Source organism: Notothenia coriiceps, unplaced genomic scaffold, assembly GCF_000735185.1.
Source record: "Notothenia coriiceps isolate Sejong01 unplaced genomic scaffold, NC01 NC01_scaffold00037246, whole genome shotgun sequence".
NCBI lineage: Eukaryota > Metazoa > Chordata > Actinopteri > Perciformes > Nototheniidae > Notothenia > Notothenia coriiceps.
In genome coordinates this window covers 24,820,654-24,836,448 of record NW_011369947.1, presented here as the reverse complement: position 1 = coordinate 24,836,448, position 15,795 = coordinate 24,820,654, and the positions used below count along the sequence as shown (strand labels likewise).

General features: G+C 40.4%; 1 protein-coding gene across 1 annotated transcript; it reads left to right on the top strand.

Moving 5' to 3' along the window:
- The first annotated feature begins 617 nt into the window (after positions 1–617).
- Positions 618–14,716, top strand: LOC104966541 (occludin). Its single transcript, XM_010795725.1, has 6 exons — positions 618–877; positions 5,677–6,304; positions 7,177–7,368; positions 7,606–7,773; positions 11,505–11,668; positions 14,494–14,716. The coding sequence occupies exons 2-6, from the start codon at positions 5,696–5,698 to the stop codon at positions 14,714–14,716; spliced, it is 1,356 nt and encodes a 451-aa protein (XP_010794027.1). The 5' UTR covers positions 618–877; positions 5,677–5,695.
- Positions 14,717–15,795: the final 1,079 nt, after the last annotated feature.

Sequence of the window (15,795 nt, the reverse complement as noted above, 5' to 3'; positions counted from 1 at the left end):
GGCCCCGTGGATGGGACATTTTGTTTCAAAAAACGGACGGATGGAAGCTTCAATAAGAGCACTGTTGTTTGCGAATTATGCAAAAAGGAATTTGCATATCACCGCNCCTTACCTCTAAACCTCTATAGAGAGCCGCAGTGACGCGTCCTTAAACCCGGAAGTAAACTTCTTCCGGTTCCTTCGTCTAAAACGCAATGCAATTTCTCCATAGGATTTTGGAAAATAGCTCGAAATAGAGAAATTGCATTGCGTTTTAGACGAAGGAACCGGAAGAAGTTTACTTCCGGGTTTAAGGACGCGTCACTGCGGCTCTCTATAGAGGTTTAGAGGTAAGGAATCATGAAAAGAAAATACTTAAACTAAACCTACCTCAGATTTGTATTTAAATACACTTACTTTGCACCACTGCTGTTTAAGAACTATTTTGTCTAGCGGTAGACTACGATGATAGTTGTTTCAAATGTATGGTATAATTGATTTAATATGAAATCTTAATTGTCTCCAGTGTCTCTGTGTCCCTTTATGCTCTCTGTAAGCCGCAGATAGCCCGCCCTCTGGCGGATGAGCCTCAGCGGTGTAGCGGTGCTGCGGTGGGACGGCGGGCCTCATCACCGCGGACAGGCGGGACAAAGCACTTGTTCAGTTCAGAGGCTGTGAAGGAAACCGTTGTCTCTCCGTCCGCCCGGGACAGCAGCTTAAAGTCGCGGCTTTAACGGTTACATTAAAAAGCCTCACTTTATTTTTAATATATCGCGGGACATTCATTTCCTGACGGCCGTTTTATTATTTTCTCAACTGTTCAAAACTTTAGGAAGAAGGAGAGTTTTGAAAGGAAACGCTCTGACTGTGCTTTCTTTCCCCCTTCCTTGATCCTCAGGTAAGACAACATACACAGTTGAAACTAAAAGGTGATTTTAAAACCAGTGTTATAAGTTATTATTCTTGAATAAACCTGTATTATTATTTTTGTATCAAGTGGTTTGAAGTCTTTTACCGTAAAAGTATCTGGGTGAAAGGAGTAACGGTGAACAGGTGGGACCCCTCTTGTTTCCAAAGTAAGGACAGTTAGATAACACCGTTATTGAGTTAGCGAGTCAGCTAGCTACAGGTTGTTAATGGTGATGGAGAACTCCGTTAGAACGATCTACCGGAACAAAACAAAGGCATCAAGAAAACAGCAACGTTAGTCTACTATAGCTAATGGAAAATCTGATGACCTTTTGATTCAAGCCAAGTGCAGAGGTGGGAGAAGTACTCAGATCTTGTACTGAAGTAAAAATACTAGTACCAGAGTGCAGCATAGTAGCATCAACATAAATGTAGAGTACCAAAAGTTAAAGTACTTATGCAAATTAGCCCATTTCAGAATAATATATATTATATGATTTGATTATAATGATTGATGCATCAATGTGTTTATCAAAGCTGGTAAATGTGCAGCTGGTTTTAATTACTTTGTGAACTACAGGGTAGCTTGTAAATGTGACTAGGTGAATATAAAGTCTTATTAATGAGTTGTTTATGTTTCACACTATTAATCCAAATGTGCAAAGTAACTAAGGGTATTAAATAAACATAGTGGAGTAAAAGTACACAATTTAACTGAAAATACTCAAGTAAAGTACTATTCTCTCAAACTTGTACTTAAGTACTTGAGGTAATGTACTTAGTTACTACTATAAGCTTTACGGATCAATAACAAATACAAAGTAACCCAACAGTCCTAAAATAAGATAAATACAAACTTCAGGTTCACAAGTAGTAATCTTTTTGTGATGAGTCTGAAGTTGATGTTACAGTGTGTTTATATATTTTGTAGATTGTAAAGACAAATTAGACACATAAAATGCTTATGCCATAATTCTAATTCAACGATTGACTGTATAAACTGTAGTTTACTGGTTGGCGCAATGTCTCATAATGAGAGTTTTGTGGTATCGCTCAGGTGCCAGTTATTCAGGTACACCTCGTTCCACTACAGCAGCCCTGTAATAATCACTATATGAAGTAGCAGAATAGAATACCATTTAATTATAGAGTAGAACATTATCTTTACTGTAGCTTGCCAAAACTTACAAGCAACATTCTACATACAGTTTAGCCCTGTAAAATATATGATTAAGCATACAACACAGTTTATAAGTTAATAAAATACGTCCACCCAATACTTTCTTTTCATTCAGGTTTATTGAGATCTACATAATTAACCTTCAGTGATATTATTGGGTGGACAACATAATAAAAACTCTCTTGAGTGCTTCATAATACATAACAAAAACACCACCACAGTCTCTTAAAAGTCGGTTAAGTGGAATCAACATCTCACGTTTTTTGTTTGTTTTTGCAACTGATAGCACAGCTTGTTATTTTCCACAATTTTGACTGACTTTTATACGGCCCTGGAGATTTTTCAGCTGGGTGTGTTTGGGCATGAAGTCTTGGCTGACTCCTGTGTGTATGCACATGATGTGGGCCCCAGCCTACATCAGGCAGGGGCCTAATTGTTTTTGACAGATGTGAGACATGTGACTGTATGAGTGGAATTCCATTATCAGCAGCAGATGATAGAGTCTCTGTGTTGTAGAGGAGCTCAGGCTGCGGCCGGTGGGTGTGGGACCTGACCTGTGACTCTGGTCCAAAACACTCTGCTTTCTGCCCAGCATGAACATAAGATTTGTTATCCAGTTTTAGACAAACAACACTTTAGTACTACGACTACTGCTACTACTACTGTTTCTCCTACTATTGATGCGATGCTGCTGCTTCAGAAAAAGTACACTTCACTTGTTTTAGGGAATTTGCTAGTAAATAACCATAAAGCTTTTCATTTACATAAAAGCAAATGTCCCTTATAAGGTATTGTAGTTTTGTTGATCTTTACTATCAGTAGGACACCCTCACATATTTATTGTCAAAGCACTGAGTCTACTGTTCTAACAAAACATATTTAAATGATTGATTCATCTGCATATTTTTTCTGAATAATTGATAACTTGGTCAATAAAATGTCAAAATATGATGAAAACTGCCATATAGCCCAGGTTAATGTCACAATTAGCTTTGTTTTATCCAACAAAAAGTCCAAAACAAAATGATTTTCCCTTAAAGGTGGGGTAGGTAAGTTTGAGAAACCGGCTCGAGATACACTTTTTGTTATATTCCATGGAATGCTCTTAACATCCGATAGCAATGAATATCTTAAGTGCTTTGACAAAAAATCCATAAAAAAATGTCATCTGTGGAAGCCATAGTGCTGTAAAAAGCACGACCAATCATTTTAGCCGGCCCGGCTAAAATAACTGGATGGCCTACCTGCCTGTCAGCCTTCCATCTGTGCACAAACTTATCTCGTGCCCTCATTGGTCATGTGCACGTTTGTGTGCGTTGGAGGAGGGTCTCTGTAAGGAAGTGGAAGATCTTTTCCGGCTGTGTACTTTCAAATTCTAGCGCACTCGAGCTGGTTTCTCCAAAATTACCTACCCCACCTTTAACTATTACAATAAAACCGGATGTTTGGAATTATTTTTGAAAAATCAGTTGAACCATTGCCGCTCTATGAGTAAAAAAAGCTGTCCATGTAATTTTTGTATCCTAAAGAATATGACCCCTATTAACAGCTACCTTTTAATAAAAAATCCTACTTTATTACATTGACAAAGATGCACTAGAAAAAAACCCAGTTGGGGCTCCCAAAGTAGACTTTTCCAGAATGTACAATTGTTTGGTCCTCCTCAGTGTTATTTGGTTTCTCTGAAAGAGCCTGTGCCTCAGACTGCTTCCAGCCACTTATTGATATAATCAAATACTGGCAGTAGAAATTACACTAAGACCTACTGGCTTAGGAGACAGCCTGTTGATCAACAATAAAGGACACATGACACCGCTGTATGCACAACATCCACCTGTCCTCCCCTCTCTGTGTTTCTCTCTCCTGCCCCCCCACAGCAGCACAGAGGAGTCCTTGTTTGGTCCTCCAAAGACAGTGCCCCAACCTTCTTTGCTTTTTTTTCAACCCAAACTCCATGGCAACGCTGTTCCCGTGACAAGCAGCCTTGACTTTTGCCCCTCCTGCTCCCGAAACAAAGGCAAGAAGTTATGGAGGGGGGAAGGAGATTAGTGGGACAGGGGGGATGAAGGATAAGGAGGAATGAGGGAGGGAATAATGGGAAGGTGTCTGGGATGGAGGCTCTGAGGCGAGACCTCTTCTTCTGTGTGTGCTAGAGACCCTTAAAGAGAGGAGAGTTATCACTGGAGACTGTGGGCAGTGCCAAGAACTGTGTCTCCGTCCGTCCGCCTGTATGTCTTCCTCTCTGAATGGTCGTTACCTCCCTCAAAACCCCACCACGGTGGCTCAACAGGAGCACGATGTTAATGGAAGAGGTTTCTTTCTTTGTTGTTAAAATCAGTGCTGTGGGTTAGAAGATAGAGAGCACCTGCACATGTATTTCTTGATGATAAATCCAATAGCACTTCAAGTTAATAAATCAAGGGCTGTAACTAACAGCTTTAATACAAATCTAAAACTTGCATCCAATCGTTTAACATTGAAAACACAATTAATGAACTAACTTTGTCCCATTCATTTTTGGTAAATGAATTGATTGGTTGGCTCTATATGATGTTACAATAATGAACAATGTCTATCCCAGTCTCTCAAAGCCATGTCTTTACATGATTGTTTTTGCTACTAAAACCCAAAGATATTCACTTTATTCTGGGAAGAAACTGAGAAAAACAGGAAATCATGGTGTTAGAGAGGCAACAAACGGGAGCCATTTATGCACAAACAATTGTTGCAACATAAAAAATAGCTTGCATCAAAAGTAATAATTAGTTGCAATCCTAGGATTAATCTATCAGTCTCAAAGACTCAGCATTGTTTTTATATGCAGGTTGAGATTACAGTTGGCATTCTAGGAAAAGAGGTATTAATGTTTCATATCTAACTTCTTGTCCTCTCCAGTAACTTCGCCTGCTGATTACATGCTTTTTCGTTCCAACATGCAAGCAATCCCCCCCTCGCTGTAGGACTCCATGTAGAAGAATGGGCATTGTTAAGTTGTATAAACTGTGTCCCTGGATAAGATTTGTAGCGAGAAAGAAAACAAAAAAATAGCCAGAGGCGGGATGTGAAATGTTCAAAGTCTGGTTGGACATGGTGGGGGCTGAGAGGGACTCCTACAGCCTGTGAAGAGGCAAAAAGGAATGTATTGTTGTTTTGCTGCCCTCTCCGTCCTGGTGCCGACATCTCCACTCTGACTTTGCTGGGTCAGAGACCCCTTTGCTTAAGGTCATTCATCTAATATTTCTATGTTCTGTTGATGTAGGAAAGCAGGTCTGATTTAGTTTATGATATGATCAAAATAAACGTTCTGCTCTTTGTAATTTACGGAACCTGACTGAAAGAAAAATATGCACAAACAAGCCTAACTTGTGCCCTCATAAATCACACTCCCTTGGAAATGGTAAAACATTTACACTGCTCTGTTACTACCTCTCATTACCAAAGACTGTCACGCCTAACTTTCCCATATCTCCACGTAGCATAGCTCATATCAGTGCTGCTGAAAAACAGAAGGGGTTGGCTCTTTCCTTCTCTCTGGAGTACACTTTGCTCTCTCACGACTACCCGCAAACCACCAAAACTTATTTGGTTTTGTTGTTTTTGGTTTACAGTTTGGGACATCTTTGAGCAATGTTTGACAAGCAGCACTACGAGAGTCCACCTGTCTACAGTCCTCCCTTCAGTTCGCCATCCAACAACGGCTATGGCCCTCCAGGCAGCTTCCAGGGCCCTCAGAGTGATTACAACGCATACCCACCTCCACCAGGATCGTACTACATTGAGGACAAACCACAGCACTTCTACAAATGGCTGTCACCTCCGGGGATCATCAAAGCCATGATGGGTACGGTGATCGTGCTGTGTGTGGGCATATTTGCCTGCGTGGCCTCCACCCTCATGTGGGACATGCAGTATGGAATGGGAATGGGAATGGGGTACGGCAGCAGTGGGTACGGCGGCAGTGGAGGCAGCTACGGCTCAGGATACGGTGGTGGTTACGGTGGTGGTTACGGAGGTGGTTACGGAGGTGGTTATGGAGGAGGCTACGGAGGAGGAGGCTACGGCGGTAACTACATCCAACCTTACTCAGCCAAAACCGCCATGATTGCCATGGCAGCCATAAATTTTATAGGGGCACTGTCTTTCTTCATCACAAGCTTCTCTAAATCCAACACGGTCCACACTAGGAAGTTCTTTCTGATCCTCCTGATAGCCAGCGTCATCATGGCTTTCCTCGAGGTGAGACTCATTCACATTTTATGGTGTCCTCATGTTTTTGCCATTTTACTTCTCTGTTATTTAGGGTGTCCAATCACTTTGTGTGGAGGACGCAAACCATGTTTTGATTATTTCCATATTATACACTGGAGTGGCAAGTCCACAAAGGCTTAAAATACACCAAATAATAAATTGTGAAATCACATACAGCACACACAGAGAAATGTTTGCCTCTGTTTCAATTCTGCTGTCTTATACATAGTTCTACATTGCAGGCCAAGGAGAATTTAAAGTGATATGTGAATTACATTAGCAGCATCACAAAAGCATTTTCCTTAAGCATCTCAACATTTCTATCTAATGCACCATCCTGATCAACAGAAAACTGTTATCTCTATCTCTGTTATGAACATTTTATTTATGTGCATGATTTCTTCTGAATACCAGAAGTCTAATCTGAAACAGGACTGTGTGCACAGCTTCACTTTGTTCAGATCCCAGTACTCTACTTGCTGAGTTAATTTAAACCATAAACCATATTTATGCTGAGTTAACATACTTTTGTTTGTTACACCTTATTTGTGCTCAGCAAATTCATCGTCTAAGGTGCTGTATAATAATGTTGAGAGTTTCTAGCTGACAAAGTATTATAACAGACTAAAATAATGCTAGATTAGAAAGAGACTTTGAATAACTTGTTGTAATGTACCATTTTTCAGTTACAGGATGTTCAGAAAAATACTTCACTGATATGATTGTTGCTGAATGAGGGCTTTAAGATTATCTGACAGTGTTGCCGTAGTCATATTTGAACTGAGGGAGGGAGTGAGGTGCACTACTATAGGTCAATCTGAAAGATAGACTGATTTTCTGACTGTCAATGCTTTTTCCAGGGCATCATAAGCATTGTCTACATCGTCGGGGTGAACCCTATGGCCCAGGGCACCTCCAACATGATGTATAATCCCATGCTGATGATGTGCCAGAACCTCTACCAGACCAGCTACTCACAGATGGGAGGAGTGGGAGGCTTCCCCATCTACAACCAGTATCTCTACCATTACTGCTTCGTGGACCCACAGGAGGTGTGTAGATATAGATTCACTACAATGAATGTTACACAATGCATACGGTTAACTTTGTTTGAGTAATGTTGCTGTTTCACATGTGGGAAATATGAAATAATCTGGACTCAAAAAGAGATGTATATTAGTCTCCCATATTACCAGTCCTGTGTTGTTTACTAATCTGTAGTTATGAAGCATTGGTTACCTTTTTGGGTAAATCACATTACATTTGTTTTTTTGTTTTTGCTCTTCTAGGGAGTTGCCATGGTGTGTGGATTTCTGGTCGTCATTGCCTTTGGTGTTGCTGCGTTTTTTGCACATAGAACAAGAGGGATGATCTGGCGCTACGGGAAACCAAACATTTACTGGGAAAAGCCTCTCGTTGGCGGAAAAGCTTCAGAGGGCAGAGACGTAGAGGAATGGGTAAGAGAATACAGGATAGTAGTAACATAATTCTTTTTATTCGTGCAAAGGGCGGCACACAAAATCTTGGAGGTGACGTACAATACATAGGAATAGAGAGAAAATGGAATTTAGACTAAACAGGACAGGACAAAACAAATTCCCAGTGTACTGGGTTAACATGGGATTTAGAAAAATCACTTTTTCAACCTTAACAGACCTTGAGTTTATGCATGCACAGTTTTAATCCAGCCTAAGGAAAGTTGATGTAATATAATGTTCTCCAACGGATTTGCTAAAAAGGTTAACCACTGTGTTTTTTCTGCGTCAGAGGTTCTACCACCAAAACTAAGTGACATATGCTTTTCCCTATCCGTAGATTCTGTACCCACATTTGCTACCTGACAAAAATGTGTTTCCAACCATTTCTTTTAGATAAATAGTTTTATTGCAAAGTGAAGTCAGGTCATCAGTGAGGCAGTAATCCTGCTTAGGTACTCATCTATAAAGATAGGTTGGATGATTGTGGTGCAGATAAGGACAACTGCACATTCCCAAGGTTGTTCCTGTTTTTGACAAAATGTGACCAGATGTTGTTTTCCTGTTCAAAACTCTAAATGTTTCAATTTTTGTGTGAGTTGAAAGTCCAGAAATGAGCATCATAACCAGAGCTTTATGAGTTTATAGGTTCCAGCAGGGAAGCGGTCACATTACCGTTACAGTGTTTCCTCTGACTGAGTCACTTTGTTCAGGGTCAGAGCTGATAGAAGTCAGTGATTGTTTGCTCATGCAGTACTACCTGGTTTCACTCTGAGTAATGATTAACCACCGGAGAAGATAGAGAGCGGGCTGGAGGTTTCTGGAGAGCCTCCCTTTTAGGGTTCTAAATATCAACATAGCTAGTCACGTGAGGCTGTTACCTGTGATGCGGGTTGATTATTGATTGGAACTGCCACTTTTCAAATGATCCATGCAGTGAATGACAATGAGTTACAGGAGACCTATCATGAACAACTCTCTATTTCGGACTTTCTGTGAACCAGGTTTAAAACCCTAACACACCGTGCACTTTTTTGTTAGCAATTTTACTGTTTTGTAACTCAAAATATGTTCTTTCGAATATTTCCTTTCTGTTTTCTACATACTGTTGTCACTCAGCATCCTCTCCAACACATTATGTCCACATCCAATGTTTGTTCAAAAGGTTACAAGGCACTGAGGGTAAAGAACACAAATCAATACACACAGACACGCGGCAAACAGTCCTTGCATGCCAATTGCAAAATTGAAATATATGCAGATAAATAATACAGAATCTAAATTCCCTGATGTATGTTAGAAAGACATTACACAACACCTCTCACACGTTTAAAGGGGATACCATTTATTTTTGCTTTAATAAGTAGTACACTTAAAGGAATCAGTTGTACGAGCTTAGCCCTATAATCTAATCAAACTAGTCAACAAAGGATGCAGAGAATGCTTCGAGTCACACTTTATCCAAGCACTAAACAGACATGCTGTTATATTTGATTATATAGAGCTGTTTGTTGTTGAGTGCTTGTCATTGCCTAGGGCATAGCATCATGCACCCAGAGGTGAACAAGCAGAGCAGACAAGAGCAGCCTGGAGTGAATCCTATGACTAACAATAGTGTTGGATAATATAGCCATGCTCACTGATGTCATCGTCTTATTGTAGGTACACTAATGATGTGTACACACATACATCATTTTTTAAATTCTTCTAAATATAAACCATTTGTAATACCGCTGTGACATAGAGATGTTTTGCAAGATAAAGGTTGGTGAAACGGCAAAGAGTTTCCAAGAAGATTCATCTTTGAAAAGTTTAGGGCTTTCAATACTTACAAACCAATCTTTATTCAAGCCCTCAAAGTTTAAAACATGTTTATAGTTAGGAAGGAACATATGTTAATTTGACTCTATAGACTCATATCTTTACAAGAGGTCAGACAACATGAGCCTTTATTGTATATTATTTGCATATTTTATATTAAGCCTCAATAAACCCCCTGTTCTTATTTCCCTCTTATTTCCAATGCATTTTGTATTCCTGTGCTACCTGTGTACTGTATCTGTGCTACAAAAAGAGTCATCAGGCTTGTTTGGCTCTTTTAAACACAGAGCCAGTGACAGGCTAAGGTTGTGGTTGCTCTAAGATTGGACCCATCTCTGCTGCTGAGCTCGGGCAGGCCTGGCATGCTCTGATGACCTCACACACTGGCTTCATTCAGCTCGGAGGGGGGGTTGGCATTGTGTCTGCTGCATGAGGTCATCACAGCGGTTCCTGCAGGGCAGTCTTGTATGCTGGAAACACTGAAGTGCTGCACAGATGCAGAGTGAAAGCATCCTGGGCTCGCTTTGTGACGTGTTGTGATCTCTTTCTGGGAGGAGTAGTGTAGAAATATCTAAATGTGATCAGCTTGACCAATATATACCATATCAAGTGGATTGAATATGTCTTCTGTTTTTACTTTGCTTTACATTAAGTGTGATCAAGTGAAAAGACACATGAAAGCTCAACCTCTCTAGTAAACCTGCTTATCTACAGCTGACTTATTTTGCCTTCTAAAGTTTTCAATACAGATGTTGCTGTCCAAGTTGGCATGTTTCACTTGTGATCTGAAAATACATCATTCTCTCTGTTTTAAATAATGGTGATATGACAATCACTGCTGCTCAGGATAACTTGCTGTAAATACATTCTCACCAGTTTTGCAAGGGCATCATCTTTGGCGAAGCACATTCCTGCATTAAGAGTGACATTGTAACTGTGGTCCTACACTCTGACGCTGCTGTGTTGCACACTGAGAGGGCGTTGTTAAGACTCTTACAGGAAGTATAGTCTTCAAATCACGCCAGGCTTCTCCTGCAGTTGAATTGAAAGCAGCTCTCCCCCACACTGGAACTCCACCCATTATGATTATTGTTTTTTGGGGGTTAGGCTGATGCTCCCACACTGTGAGGAATTTTAGGAGATTGCTTAGTAATGTTCCACCCTTGTAAGCAGAAGGGTTTATAAATATTTGAGGAATAGTAAATGTTCACCTCTAAGCAGTATTTAACATCACCCCAAACATGCTCAGTGCTCTTTTATGTACAAATGCAGAAATGTTGTGCCTGATTTAAAACCTGCCTACTTACTTATACAATAAATAATCTTAGTTTGGGTCCGCTTTTTCTTGTGGGGGGTGTCCATCCTTTTCACAATGTGTTGATACATTTGAAAAACAACCCATGGGTTTTCTTCTTTATTTAAGCCAGTTAGCCTTGCATGAAGCAGAAAAACCCTTCACAGTTTAGACTTGACTGTAGAGGTTGTGTAAAAGGCCACTAATGATTGATCCAGTCACTGGACCCAGTGGTAGGGGGAGAAACAGTGGCCACCCCCGAGGCCCTCATTGTGAGGAATTCCCTCATGCAGGACGTTTGGGCTCACAGGAAGGTCTTGAAAATACAGATTAAGGCGAACCTATTTACAGGTCGGACACAGTTTACTTTAGTTTGAAGAAAGAAAGGAGGAGCACATCCGTTCCAGGTGTTCACGATGACATGAGACCATAGAAAGAAGTGAAAGGAAAGCTGGAATAATAGTCAGATCGTTCTTTGTAAGAATGATATCCTCATGATTGATCTTGTAAGGTTATAAGACCTGATGTTTGTGAGGGGTTCATTTGTTTGTTTTTGTTTGCTGATTCTGTTCCTTCTGCTTTTTCCTGTCTGCTGTAGGTGAACAATGTGGAGGAAAGCCACAGTGTCCAAGACGCCCCTACGCTGCTGGTGTCAGAGAAGGGGGCCGGTCTGCTCAGTGCCTCAGCAAACAGTGTCATCTCCTACCCCCCCGCCAAGGTGGACAGCAGCTCCTATAATGAGGACACCCTCGACAACACAGTGTGAGTGAATCTGTATTCTTCCTCGTGTTGACAAATACGTCACAAGTCACAATGAACATCTTCTGCACTGTGACGAGTGGAAAAGATGTGGGTGCTGTTTACGGAATTTAAAAATGAATACGCTGTAGAGGACTGTTGGCTTCCAGCTACGCCGCTCCCACCTGTGTTGTTATATCAGACAGAATAGAAAAAGGAACAAATGACTACATTTTTCAACATGTAAACAAAGTTTATCAGTCAATAACTATATTTATCCCCATTCGGTGTATTGATACGGCAAAAATGGGATTTAGTTATAGTTTAGTTTCTTTGTTTATAGTGTCGTGATTGATCAACTGTCACAAAAAAACAGTAAATGGGGCAGCTTTAGCCAACATGGCTCATTTCCAGCTGTTGTCCCCGGCCAGTTGGTAATAGACACCCTTAAAATCCCAACATATCGACAGCATTATAAAAAGAGGATGAAAAACAAGTAGATACAGGCGAAAGAATAAAAGAGAACAATAAACAACACACGATGCAATTATTCAGCACAAATAAAACCCAGGGCACAATACTTGGACCGATTATAAGACAGTACCAATATGACAGATGACAGAGTGTATAAAGTTGTGTTTAAATGTATTGGTTTGAACTAGTGCGAGTTGGAGTTGGATTTCATACGGCGGAAACTGTAGATGTGACGGAAGGGAAGAGTCACACAGGAAAGGAGGAAAAGGAAAGACAGGCTTTCTTATATCCTTTCGTTGGAAAGTAAATATCCCGCAGAGTACTTGTGCAGTGCCAGATATTTTCCTACAGACATTAACCAGCTTATTGAGTACATTTGAACTTCAGAGAATGATACCAGCAGATAAAAGAAAAGTGAGCACAGACTCAATACAAATTGATTCAACTTTGACATCAGGGTCCGGTGAACCTGCATTTCAGTTTCCTGAGACAGATTGCGCTTCACTCGGCTAGCCACAAAGATCAATGCACATGGATCAATATGAGAAAGTGAAGGTAGCGAGTGGCCCCAAATCGCACTTGACTGTTTAAGATGAGTCCCCCCTGAGGTTTAACAAGAAGACAAATAGAGGTGTAATAAGACAAGAGTGCTCACAAGGATTTGATTTCATAGTGAAACCAGAAATGTCATTGTTTTATTTGACTGTGTCTTTAAGAGATACTTAAGCTGTAAATCTCTTTCCATTTGGACAGATGTGCGGAGAGTCCAATAGTAGAAATAAAGCAGCTACAACATTTAACTCTGTATAGATACCACACAAACAACCAACCTCAAACATGTGACTAACACAAGCAATATCTAATCACTGATGTGGTTTAAAGCCCTTGAAAGTATGGCCCTGCCCACAAAATGAGCTCTGTTCGTGACCTTTGAGCCCTTGTTGGATTAACTTTTCCGTTTTTTTTCTTCTGTTCATTAAAATCTCTGAGGAAAGGGAGAAAGCAGGATGTTTGTGAACAAATGTATTTGCTAGTTTCCAAAAGGTAGAAAGGATTTCTCAAGCACCATGTTTGCATTATTGTCTTAAAGTCTGTGTGTAGCCAAAAGTACATGGCTCTTCACAGTTTCTTACCATCTCTGATACTTTGAAAAAACCAGCCCAGCTAGTTTTAGAAAATATGCTCCTAATGACATGGTTAAGGTGCACTGCAGTTTATCAACAGGATTTAGATTTGTTCCAAAGTCCAGAATATTATTGAAATCATTTCCTTCTCTCGAAAAGTAAACATAGCTTGCATTTTCATAAGCAAAAGAATGTCAGGGTGCTCTGCTTTCTGAAAGAACTTGTAATATCCTCTACAAATCCCCTCAGACCTTCAACATTGAGCATGTTTCCTCCTCACATTATTAAAGAGCTGTACCTGCCTCCCGCTCACTGAGGGCCCTCTGCGTGGCATGGAGTCACATTGTAGGGTGTGAGCCACAGTAATGATTAGTGGTTCAAAGTGTTTACCTTCCTTCATACAGTATCTGTCTGTCATATCAGTTCATATTTGTTTTCTTTAGGCACTGTCTCACATCAGACCGTCCCTTAAGTTGTTATTTGGGTCATGATGTTCTTTTAGCATAAATTGGTTTATATGGTCAAGGGCATAGTTTCCACTGGGGAAGGGGAAATATTCCCCAACCTCCCCCACCACACACACACACACACACACACACACACACACACACACACACACACACACACACACACACACACACACACACACACACACACACACACACACACACACACACTGGGTTTTGCTTTGATTATCTATCCGGTTTGAGCTTCTCTGTACTTGACATCGCTGTGAAAATGTGTGCATTCTGTATAGAAACTCACTGCTAATAGACGGCTAAGGGAACAGTATGCAGGGGGAGATTTGCTTGGCAATATTACACTCTAAACAGAATCCAAGTATTAATATTGTATTTGAGAAATGACTAGATTAATAATTATTCGAATGAAAGATGGAATCAAACTCCATCATTTGCCGTTCAAAAAAGGTTATAAATCACACTATATTGCAGTATGTTACTGAATGTTCAAAATTGCAATTATATTGTAAAAATAAGATATTGTGGGGCCTCTGGTGATCCCAAACCTAGGCAACAGTAAAATACACATTGCTTTCATTCTGACTATAAACGACTGAATTTCCCCAAGGGGATAAATAAAGTTCCAACTTTTCTTATCTTATCTTATCTCTCAGTCAACAACCTAACCCTTTTAAGGTTTTATTTTGAATAATATCTCTCCTTTCCCGTTAACAAGACTTTTGATCATGTTTTATTCTAAAGTGTCCATGTTTATGTTGCTGTCCTGCAGGTACTCGGAGAGGACCATCAGCAGACCATCTGAGGCGTACTCCCACGGTGGAAGAATCAGCTCCAGCCCCTCAGAGGAGACCAGCGGGGGCCGCAAACCCTCGGCCAACCGGGGCAAGAGACGCAGACGTAACCCAGATATGGACGAGTCGCAGTATGAGACAGAGTACACCACAGGAGGAGAAACGGGCAATGAACTGGACGGAGAGGAGTGGGAGAAGTGAGAATGATTGTACTTTTTGTTTCTCTGAGCTGCTCATCCTTTGTCCGGATTAACGATGGAAATGTCTTTATCCAAGAACACTCAACGTAGATTGCTGTCGCTCCCTCAGGAGCAGACCTAAATTGTTGATTAAAATGAATGACTGTAAGCTTAGAAAACCAAGCACACATACGCATAGTGACATGATTAATAGGAACATGCAGAAGAACATCTTTTGGATAGAAGTACAGAACAGTAAATAAACAGATGCTTAAACAGCATAGCATGGGAAAGGCTACAGTCTGTCCAGGAGAGTTAATCCTCTGAGGCATGCCAGTTCACATGGGCTGTACTCAGGAATAATGAGAGAATTGGGCCAAAGGTACAAAACATGGGAGTCAATCTAGTTTATGAGGAAGCTGTTATGTTTAGCTGTAGTTCAATTCACTCAATGTATTCCTCCTTAATCTGAGCTCTGCGTTGCTTTGGTTCAGCAGCAAATGTTTTTAAGTCTTTCTACACTCTTCTAAATAAGGGTTCAAGAAGAGTTCTTTAAGAGACTAATGGCTCAATTGATCAATTTGAAGTTGGTTAAAATATACAATATATGGAATTTAATTTGTTTGCCTTATCTGTAGAATACAATGTTTCTTTGAACACTCCTCAGGTAAAGAGGGTGATGTGGCCTTATGTATTTGTGAGCACCCTTTAAAGCTATAGCTAAGATGATTCGATGTTTAGCCCTTTTATGAACCAGGTGGGCCATTTTGACAAGATCCTACCAGGAACCAAAACGAGTTCTCGTATGTGCTAAGACAAAGACATGCTTCTCAAAGTCAACTTTATTGTCAATCTCAAAATATGTTTGTACACACAGAAAGATCTAAGTACTGTTTCCCACAGTCCCGAGGTATAAACAAACTCACACATTAAAATGCAAGAAGATTCAATCATTTACAAAAAAAACACAAAATAACCGTTTACAAGTAAGCAAGAATATATATAAAAAAGAAGATGTACATAGTGCAAAAGGGAGTGCAAAATTGTCCATAGCAGCGTAAAAGTGACTGAGCGGATCTTTTGTGTCTGTGTGTGTGGGGG